At 31.4% G+C, this 11,729-nt stretch overlaps 1 protein-coding gene across 3 annotated transcripts in view; it reads left to right on the top strand.

The window, feature by feature from the left end:
- The window catches only part of LOC134715182 (uncharacterized), a 49,027-nt gene that overhangs the window by 19,478 nt on the left and 17,820 nt on the right, over window positions 1-11,729 (top strand). For all 3 annotated transcript variants that reach the window (XM_063577192.1, XM_063577191.1, XM_063577190.1), the window contains exons 4-10: window positions 1,085-1,447; window positions 2,608-2,822; window positions 4,163-4,405; window positions 8,071-8,289; window positions 10,340-10,616; window positions 10,868-10,927; window positions 11,296-11,469. In XM_063577192.1, coding sequence (XP_063433262.1) covers window positions 1,085-1,447; window positions 2,608-2,822; window positions 4,163-4,405; window positions 8,071-8,289; window positions 10,340-10,616; window positions 10,868-10,927; window positions 11,296-11,469 — 1,551 coding nt within the window. The remainder of the gene's footprint in view (window positions 1-1,084; window positions 1,448-2,607; window positions 2,823-4,162; window positions 4,406-8,070; window positions 8,290-10,339; window positions 10,617-10,867; window positions 10,928-11,295; window positions 11,470-11,729) is intronic.

Below are 11,729 nucleotides of genomic sequence, written 5' to 3'. Positions count from 1 at the left end.
CCCTACCCCACAATCATCATGATCATAAAGGATATACTAACAATCTTTATTTATCTGTTTGTCATAAACACACTATACTCATAAAAGGCCCTTTGCCATGAAACATGGGCCAGTGGTCAAATGACCTATCTTGGCCTTTTGCAGATGATGTTTTAGAGAAGAGTATTTTTCTGCATATAGAAAGCAGGATGTATATCAAGGTTTTAAATTAAAGTAAGATACATGTTTCTGGATATTTTATGTTAAGTTGAGATACCAATACTATTCTTTTGATTTTTATGGCCCTGTAACAAAGTTGTTGATGCCATTTAGTTTTACTCTTGTCCGTAATTCCGTAATTATGTCATTCCATCATTCTGTCATTCTGTCATTCTGTCATTCCGCAACAAACCATTATACAGAGTTTTTTTTCTAAACACCTTCAGATAAATGACTGATTTTTGTATTTGAGTTAACCATGATGAGTTAAAGATCAAGTTTAAGTTTTGTTTCGCTCTGCTCATTTTTGTGGAAATAATGGGCTATGACTTTGATAAATTGTTGAAAATCACATTTATACAGACTTTTTTTCTAACAGCTTTCAGATATAGGGATGATTTTATGGTATGTGAGTTACTCATGATGAGTTACATATCAAGTTAGAGTTTCATTCTGCTCCGCTAATTTTTGCTGTAATTTTGGGCTTTGGACTTTAGACAGATTTTGAGCTGTGAGACTACCATCATGTTTGTGTCCACATGTTTTATTGAAATTGCAGATTTTTCAACTTTTTGAGACGGGGCCATTCGTGTTGCTTTGACACATCTAGTTATCAAATAGAATGCATGCAAATTTCCAAAATGTTGTATTCCCAAAAATAATGTTAAATTTAAGAAACAGTAAAAAAAAAAATGTCAAATCATGGAGAACTGGTCTAAAACAATCTTCAAGATTTCTCTTGTAGTTGGCAGATGGACTATTATTCACAATTATCTAAACACTCATTGACATTAAACTCAAGGAGAGAAAGGTCAATATGGCTTTAAATTGCAAATTAAAATAAATGTTCATGAACGTCATTATAATGTTTATTATCTTTTCACAGGAAAGAAGTTTGTCTACCAAGAAAAATGGACAGGTGAAGAAGTCCAAGTTGCTGTACCATTGTATACAGAAGAATTTGGAAAAGAAAAGCATGAACTTACCCAGTTATTAGTGGATTTGTTGTTTGACCTGAACAGAAATCAGTATAACACAGTGGCATTACCAGTCAAAACATTCAATACATGGCCATCTACAAAACTGACCAAAATAATGCTAGTGGCATTAAAAGAATATCTACAAGAACTTGACCAGAACAACATACAGAAGATATATTTATGTAGCACTGATCCAGAAGTTTGTCAGAGGGCTATCTCTGCCATGGAGTTAGCAATACCTGACTTACAGAGAGTTGGTTTTACAGCAGGTATATTTAATACTAGTAATAAGTACTCCTTATTGTCAGTTGTGGATTTTTAATTGAAAATTCATCAGAACAAACCCTTATAAACTTCAGTATTTTGTTCGAAACACATCTGTTTTGCAATACACTTTTTAAAATAAATTTTGATAAACCTTGTTCTGCATCTTCGCACATTTTGCTGTGAAATTGCTTAAATGCTCCATACTTAAACACTAGATATATTCATACCTGATGTATATTTCAGCAGAATTCTTGTTCGAGCTGAGACTATCATTTATTTATGACTTTCTCTTCCTTTGATAACTAGATAATTTAAGTGTCGTTGATAGACAATAATTGTTGTGCAAATGTAATATCCACAAAAGGAGCACCTGTTGATCATCAGGTTAATTATAATTATGTCCTAGGGAAATAATTACAATTCCAAGGAAGTAATTGTTGTACATTCTACTCTTTATTAAATGATAATTTAGTGAAGAGAATGAATCTTCCTAGTGTTCAATTACTTTAAAACACAATTTATAGCTCTTGCAGTTTGTTGGGGTATCACGTCCTGTTTTTAAATGAGAAAACTAAATATTACAAAATTGAAGTCTATTTGTCTTTTCAATGCAGTTTAAATAGTTGATATTCAATACCATTAGTTCACATTCAGAGCAGGAAGAAGGCCTTCCAAATTAGTGATCAGAAAGGTGATGTGCTTGGTTCAATTCTTCTCTTATTTCTACAAAAATACAAAAAGAAACATTAATGTCCAGATTAAATGTGAATTATTTTAAATGACAAAATTGATAGTGATGGTAGCTGGTCATCGTAATTCAAGATTTCTCGAAAAAATCGGATGAATTAAAAACACACTTTTCTTGGTCTTAAAGGTGCTGAATTTAACTTTTGATAACCCTTTGTACATTTATGTTAAAGGAATATCTCCTCAAAGAGTTCCTGTTATAAATTATTTAAAACAAGCTGTGTGAACTAGTCCTCATAAAAAGATGAGTGCTATAACTATAGTGAGTATTATTAGTGTAAAGAACAGTGTTTTTTTTATAGTGTGTGAAATAAAGTGTGTGAAAAAGAATTTCACATAGCTAAAATAAAAGGTACATAAAACATCTATTTGATATGTAGATGTCTTCTTTTAAATGTTTTATTTCTGATTAAAGATGCTATAAAGAAACCTAGAAAAGATAAACATGATTATCCAAGCATCCAACCAATAGATGAAACTCCAGAACCTGAAATATCAGAGGTCAATACAGAAGATGCCACCCCTGATCCACCAGTTATACAACATACAAAGGAGGACACACCACAATTACAAGAGGAAGAGATAAAACCTAAAATCATTGTCATAAAAGATTTAATTGCAAAGCAGAAGGTTTGTTTTACATTATATGGCCCAAGCAATATAAGTTATTTAAAACAAATGAGTTGATTTAAATTTAATACATTAAAGTTATTATGTTATACTTTTAAACATTGTTAATCAGAGAATCTAATATCATGCAGAGTGATAAGAGATCAATGTTTGAATGTTAAACTATGGAAATATTTCTAAGTTCTTTTGAAGTTGAAATGTCATGCAAGATTCTCCATAATTTTTAGCCTGTCAGCCATGTCTGTTTGGTCCAATCTAAGCTTGGAAAAGAAGAAGTTCATTGTTTGTTTTAACTTTGTTCAGTCAAGTGAAAAGAACATGGGTTGATAAAGACATTTCTGAAATATTGTTCACCAAGGGGTAACAGATATTCTATACCTTTAGCAATGATAAAGTTACAAGGGTTTTGTAATTGTAAAGTGTAGATATCTTTCAAAGAAAATCACCTTTATTGCATCATTTGTTAACTTTTAAGTTTTTGCAATTTTGTAAGTAAAATCAGTTACAATGAGTAACAGAAACACCATAGTTCATCTACAAACATGACAAAGGAGTAGGTCCGGTAAAGTCAGAATTTTGCCTTAAATTTCAGGTTCATCTGACGAAAGAGTTTGGACATTTTTTAAGCACTTAAATTAAGAGTATTTCAGTTGATTAGTTTATGTTAAGATTTTTGCTGATTTAGTCATTTAAAACTGCTCCGATTCAAGCTTAAATATACAAATCTATCAAATATGCCAAAAAAACTTTTTAGATAGTTTTTGTCAAAAATGCAAGTAGACGCATCAAATACAACTTACATTTCAATATTGAGAATGAACACAAATGAGGCCCCTTTAATTTAACTTTAATCTAAAATTTAACTATAATTCTAAAATTGTGAAGATTTCAGTAATTTAGCATGACTTAAGGATGCTAGTACCCAATGTATGTGCATTGTATTGTCAAAAACAGCTCATATTTATGTAACAGTGGCATTTTACTTTCCAATTAATAACTAAAAGTTTACATTTTAGGAATTTTGTAAAACTGCTATATTTTGGGGCCAAAAAGGGGTCTTACTGAACCTACTTCTTTGTTCAATGGCTTCCATGACCAATGTGATAGTGGTCACCTAACCTTGAACTCATTTCCTTTGTTTAATATCAAGATTTTATGCTCTGGTTAGTTTCTTCATTGCTTTGAGTAACAGGTTACATATGGTATATGAGAATCATTAAATAAAAATATTAAGTTTTCAATCAAAACTTTTTCATTGATTTCAGTTGAAGGTCATCAATAAGCCATTATTAAGGATTTCAAATTTTGCTAATCAGCTAATAATGAATTTTGTGTTAAAGGTTGATGTTATTGTCAATTCAACATCTCCAGACTTTGAACTAAAAAATGGTGCAGTTTCTAGGACCATTTTGGATGCTGCAGGAAAGGAAATACAGAAGGAAGTGAAGAAAAGTTCACGAAACATTGTTCCTGGTCAGATTGTAGAAACTAGTGGACATAAATTGCATTGTAAAGCTGTATATCATGGGTGTTTACAGGGATATGATAAAAACGCACACCCATTTGATCAAAGATCTGCTAAGGTTAGTTTTTAGGAATTTAATTAAACCTTATGACAGATTTTGATTGGTTGGTAGCCTGTGTATTTTTCGCAGATACTATCATTTTTAGGATACGATTGCTTTTACTGTTGACTCATGCTACATTCCCTCACGTCATTCGTTTTATTCTAAACATTCAGCAACATCTCAGATTCTTATGATTGTCTTGCTTTAAAAGTAAAAAGAAGCAAAAGGATTGAACATAAACAACTTTCCTGTAATGTTCTTCTCATAATCTTCATGTGTGATATTACCCTTGACTTATATGCGTGTTTTTAACAACACGGAAAATCAGAATTAAACAGTAGTTATATTTAGTGTTTTTATAAATTTAGAAACACGTCAGAGGGAATTCCCCAGTTTTGAAAAATGCGAGAGTTCTCTGAATTCTGATAATTCTATTTCTTTCATAAGAACTGAAGTGGAGTATTTCTATATTTTATCGTTATGAAACTGATATTTGATACTGTACTCTCATAAAGAAATGGAGAATCATTCATCATATCATTTAATAAATACTCTTGTTCCAAATCGCAAGTCGCGGTTTGTTTATGTATTGATGAGCATGCGTATAGTTTTCCTGATTTCGAGGGGTATCAGATTGAGTGGTTGCTCTGGATTCCCCGCTTCATTGATTGATTTGAAACTCATGGGATTCTTTCTATGTCTGTCTGCTACTGAGGGTTATTGTTGTTGCATAATTTTAAATCATATGCATAATTTAAATTAAAATAAATGAATTCCACATCGTAAAAGTTACCTATAACACCCCTTCAGCCGAAATGGAGTCTTCCATATTATCGTTTCGAGTTGTCTTCCTTCTGGAAGTATTCCAAATACAATACGACTCGTCAAGAAAAATTAACTCGTTAGATGCCAATAAACGACGTATTATATTAAGAACAATCTCAATTTAAACAGAGGAGTGTGTACGGAAAGGAGTCATGCCCTCTGACCCAAAGGAACTTCAATATTTAAAGAGTTAGAAATGGGGTTCCTCCTAGAATTATGTTGATAAGATACAGAAGCAAGTTAATTCGTAGCAGGGTAACTTGTACCAAAAAAACTCGCACCAAAAAAGTAAACTTGTACCACTGGAAAGTCTTACCATTCAGAACTCGAACAACTGTAAACTCAAACCATTAAAAATATATTAAAAAATATGATGTTTTATTGGTTTTTGTTTGTTAACTTAATAAAAATAAAGTTGAATTACTTGAATTTTATACTGGATTTTAATGAAAACTTAGACAAAAATAAAGAATGTTTTTTAAGCATTATTGTTTAAACCAAGGATTTGTATAGTTAACTATACAAATCCTTGTTTAAACTGATTTTTCAAACTAGGACTTAATCCAGAAGAAAGTTAAAACATTGCTTTAACTGTACCTTAAATTGAATATATATATATCCAATTTAAGTTAATTAAAGCTGTAATCCATGATCACAAATTGAATGCTATGTTTACAATAGACCACTTTCGAGTTCATCCATCACCGGCAAAAACTCGTCAATTATACACGCCTTTATGACGTCATTTACCAGATAGAGGGGCTCGTCTGTACCCCTGCACTATTTACGTTCATCAAGTGTCTTAGTGATCGTCTTTGTGCAGGATAAACTAGAAATAATGGTTGCTCTGTAGGTACCTACTGACATTTCCCTAATGACAGCAGTGTTGATTGTCAATTTTGAGAATTCAATTTGCCGAATAATTCGTACAATATAGAATTATAGTTTTCCAACCACTCGCTCAACATTGGAAGGAAGTGACGACGCCCCTAAACGCACAAGTGATGATGATAAAGGCGCATATAATTGACGTTTTTTTCCGGTGACGGATGAACTCGAAAGTGGTCTATTGTTGCAAGCCATGTGCTTTTTTTTTGGGGGGGGGGGGAAATTCCCCTTAACAGGAATCAGTTACATTTCATTGTTATTTATAGACAGTAAAAATAATTTTGGAAATCATTTTGACTAACTGCTAAGATTTATTCATGAAAAATTAATATTTTCTTCGGGTGAAACTTTCAATACTTTAATAATCTACATCTGCCACAGTATTTTCTATCCAATAGACAAGGAATATTAGCTACAAATTGGTCATTGTACTTTCAAATTATATACATTTTACAGACTGAAAAGGTATTGAGTGAAAGTAACGTATATCATTTATATTCATCATTTAACACGATTTAAATGCATTTGAATAAGTTGGTACGAGTTAGCAGTGGTACAAGTTTGCATTGGTACAAGTTTTTTTTAGTGGTACGAGTTTACAATGGTACGGTATAACTATAATTCGATAAAACACAATAAGTACATGGCTCATACACTTGTAACCCGGATTGGCTATTTTTAAAGTTGAGTGACTATTCAGATTATTACATTTTGCATGTGCAGTTGAATTAATTTTGAAAATAATACTATCCAGCTCACTACCAGGGTTGCAAAAAATGCTAGAGACTCACGCATGTTCATGCTTTTTTGCAGCAGTATCCTTGGATCTATTTTTTTCCTCTTCAATCTTTTCAATTTTGGCCAAATCTCACACATTTGCTTAATGAAAAGTTGGCAGAACTGCTGTACATGTGTCAATGAAAACTATGGCAATTGTATCCCTCAGGGCATTCTGCTTTTTGATTTCATCATTTTAAACGAATTTGACTACTTTTCACCACTGCTGGTGAATTTGCCTCAAATACCATGGTATTTGCCATTTTGGATATTCCTTTTTTACCCTCGCGAGCATATTCCCACCATTTTTTTTCGGATATGACGTTAAATTAAGGAAGTGGAGCGCATTTGAGTGCATGTATAATTCCCATGTTGATTGATATATGATTGATTGATTGTTGGTTCTTTGATAATAACCACTTATTTATCCTCAAAATTATGCATAAACATAATACACGTACAGAGAGTTTCAATACACCTTATCACTATTTGTCCGCCATTACTGAATATCACACAGGTTCCTGTAAAATTTTGATGTCATAAAACAAAATATCTGACGCCACAATGGAAAAGTGATTGTTGTATGCGTCAAAAGTTCAAGCGGCCAAGTAAGCCGGGATTAGCAATAAGGTGTATCCATATCTATTCGGTGTAATTAAACAGATATATATGGAGGGGTATTTGCGAAAAAATACAAGTCTTAGGCAGAATTTTAGCAAATACCCCTCCATAACATCATTACAAAGGAGAAAGTCTGGTGAGGACTAATTGCAGCCTAAAACTTTTTTTGGACATTTTTCATACACTCAAGTGTCTTTTTTATTTTAATTAAATGGTTATTGTAAAAGATTTGGACTGACGTGGTTATTATAAACTACTAAAGTTCAAGCTGAATAATTAACTATCTATCAAATGTCACTTTTCAGATGGTTTTTGTTTTAAATGAAAATGGTTGCATTTGTGTTCACTCTCAACATTTATATATGTTATGTATTATCATTAAAAACAACACATATTGAAATATTAAGACTAAACACAAGTGTGTCCACTTCAATTTTAGACAAAAAATGTCATAAAATTAGCAGAAATGTTTAAAATTGTGCAGATATCAGGAATTTTTCATTAAATAATGATGCTCGATACTGATTATTTTTTTATAAATTTCTGTACTGAAAAAAAAATCATTTCAGATTTTGACAAGTTTTATTGGTGGTTGCTTGCTAAATGCTCATAGGAAATTCTTCAGAAGCATTGCATTCCCAGTCCTGGGTGCAGGTGCTCTTGATTTTCCACCTGATGTTGTCGCTGCAATGATGAAGAAAGAAGTTGAAAATTTTGGAAAGAAATATGGACATACCTCATTAACAGAAGTGAGGATTGTGGTATTCAAGGATGATGGAATCTATACAGTGAGTTATCACACTTACCAAGATATCAATAATTAAACACATTGAGTGACTCCTCTTTGAAAGTAAAAACAATATATTAATATTTAATATTGATTGTTAAAAATATATATATATTTAAGCAGGCACAAGCTGTCAAATTTATGTTCATCAATTTTAATCAAATTCTTATATTTGATTTACAACAATGTAAAACATTTACCTAAACTATTAAAATTCTAAAATAAACAATTAACAGGGCACAGGCCTGAAAATATGTACTGTGCACCATCTAATTAATTATCTAGTTGACCTCTAAAGTCATCCGATGACCATATAAGTGATGTAAACATAAATATAGATATAAATAGATTAAGCAAACTCGTGCAGTTGGGTTATTCTAGGTCTATTTAATTTCATAGTATAGATGAAAAAAATAAATGTTTATCATCGTTTTTATACGCCCATCAAAATTTTTACAGGATGTATTTAAGGTATACAAATGTCCGGTGTCCGTCTGTCTGTCTGTCTATCCGTCTGTACAGCGTAAACATGGTGCACCGTAACTTGAGAACAACTTATCCAAATTTCATGAAACTTAATATATTTGTTTCTTATGATAGTCAAATGATCTGTATACTTTTTGGTGTTTTTTTCTCATGTCGCACTGTATCTCAAAAACGATTCTTGATTATGACTTAAAACTTGTTAAACACTTCTTAGTTATATTAATCTCAATATCTGTTTACTTTTTAGTGATGACATAAAATTCATTTTTGAGTTATTGAGTATTTTGTAAAAAAGGGGGAGGTTTTTTTAACATGTCGCACCATATCTCAAAAACAATTTATGATTATTGCTTAAAACTTTACACATGTCTTTGTTATATTAATCTTAAGATCTGTATACTTTTTGATGATGATTCAAAATTTCTTTTTAGAGTTATTTGTATTTTGTAAAAAAAGGGGGAGGGTTTTTTTACATGTTGTGCTGTTTCTCAAAAACGATTTATGAAAACTTTACACACTTCTTTGTTATATTAAGCTTAAGATCTGTATACTTTTTGGTGATGATTCAAAATTTTATTTTTGAGTCATTGAGTATTTTGTAAAACAGGTGAGGGATTTTTTACATGTCGCACCGTATCTCTAAAATAATTTATGATTATTGCTTAAAACTTTATACACTACTTTGTTATACTAATCTAAAGATCTTAATATTTTTTGGTTTTGATTCAAAATTTTATTTTAGTTATATTTAGTTTTTTGCCAAAAAAAACAGGGTGGGGGTTTCACATCCAAAATCAATATCTGGTTATTGCTAAAAACTTTCTCAGAAACTATTTACGATTATTGCATAAGACTTCCACTCAAGATAAGGGCGTATCATGGGCTCATGGCGCAGCTGTTTATTACCTGTATAAGAAGATTTTTTTGTGGATCGAATCAGTCAATCAAATGATTTACCTTTGTTTCTTTGTTTCCCTTTCAATGTTAACATTCTATATGTCAAAATATATATATATAATTTTTTTTTTATATGTCTTGTAGCTAGTGCCCCTTTAAAATTAACTGTATGAATGGAAGTTAATTATTTTTATAGCATGCTTTAAGTAATCAGGGGTTAGTGTTGTGTTGTGTTTTTTTTAACAAATCAATGTTATTCCATACATATTTGACAGTATAATGTCTCAATCTAGGTTTTTGTCTTATTTAGTTGTTGTCTATTGGCTTTTTTTTTATTTAGCATGTACAATGTACCACCAATAGTTTAATCTGCAAGCAAAGTGGTATCTGTGATCACTAGATCACCTAATCTAGTTTCATTTGAAGGTCCTGTTTATATTTCCTTGTTAAGTAAATTGATAAACTTTATTCACTACTAATGTGGAAGTATCTTTAATATATTACAGGTCAGCAGTTGCGAGTTACTTCAGTAATTTCATTTTTTTATCAATCTGTTTCAATTGCTGTCCAAACAGTTCATTTACAAAATTATTAATTTAATAGGTATTATGAATTTTTGTTTAATGAATGATGGCTACAAGTAATATATAATATTATACTTATAACAGATCTTTAGAATGATGGCTGAGAAATACAACAAACCAAGACTAGTTGAAATATACCAAGAACCTGTAGTTCAACCTTCTGCTGTTGCAGCAGCAAAAGCTCCAGAGCCACTAAAACAGGACCCAACAACTTTACTCCAGGATCTACCAACACAAGGACTAAGTCTTGCCCTCAATAGGGTAACATTATCAGCTGGTCTGGGTGATGTCACTAAACTTGAAGGATTTGACTGTCTGATATTACTGTGGCCTCAAGATGAGATTAAATCAACTCCAGTTGGTAAGTGAAGTGTGTAGCGGTTCATGTATACAATTGTTGAAACATTGAACAGTTGTTCTGACTATTAATCTGTACATTTTTTATTCAGAACAATAAATTAAATTGTGAGATACAGATCAAGTTGATTTTTGTTGAGCCTGCCAAATGTATTTTGTGAAAGGGCCCCATAGCAATTTTATCAATCATGTTTTACATCTGGCTTTTGTTTATTTGCCTCATCCTTCCCTCTATATAAATGCATATATTTTTAGATAAAGAAGTCATCCTGAAATCAGTTGGAAAGTCCTCTTTAACAGACTGGGAAGAAGGCAGTAAGTATACAAAATATACAAACCGCAGTCTGTGATGTGACTGACAAATAATTAGCTTTCTTTGTACTCGTAAAATGTAACACAAATTTAATGATTGCTAATTACAATATGTTATACAGGTATTAAAATGTGACCTTAAATGATTGGTACATTTTGATTACATATATTTTCATAGATTGATTGAGAAAACATTACCTATTCATAGATATTTAATTTCATGGTTTTGCCAAAGTCTGTATACAAAGCTTATAGCAAATTTCTTTTTTGTTGAACATTTAATTTCATGGTTCACTTGTACCAACAAAATCGACGAAATTGGTATCTAATGAATAAGAATTAATCAACAGTAACATACCTTTGTTTTGCAGAGGAAATATTAAGTGGAAGTAAGATACTTGTGACCCCTGGTGGCTTTTTGCCACAAACAACCATTATCCATGTATATGTAGAAAACCTAGGCCTACAACATGCTTTTATGTTAGGACTAGCCAAGGCAGAGGAAATGAAAATGAAAAGTGCTGTTATTCCAGTTAGACCAACAGGTAAGGAAGAAATTAGTTCCTGGAACTTCATTTGTACATTCTTGTACCTATACAATCATGTTTACATCAGGGGTGACCTTTAGAGGTTATACTAGTGTTGCAGCAGAAATTTTGGCACACATCTCTTGTACTTTTGACTGATAACCAAAAGTGTTTTATATAAATATGTGGATGTTATCGAATGAAAAATAACATTCCTTATCACTTGCGTTAAATTCATTTCTTCAATGAATACTCATAACATGTCTGTCTAGCAGATA

Source organism: Mytilus trossulus, chromosome 4 (assembly GCF_036588685.1).
Source record: "Mytilus trossulus isolate FHL-02 chromosome 4, PNRI_Mtr1.1.1.hap1, whole genome shotgun sequence".
Taxonomy (NCBI): Eukaryota; Metazoa; Mollusca; class Bivalvia; order Mytilida; family Mytilidae; genus Mytilus; species Mytilus trossulus.
The sequence above is the reverse complement of the archived record's forward strand: the minus strand, read 5'-3'. Positions and strand labels throughout refer to the sequence as shown.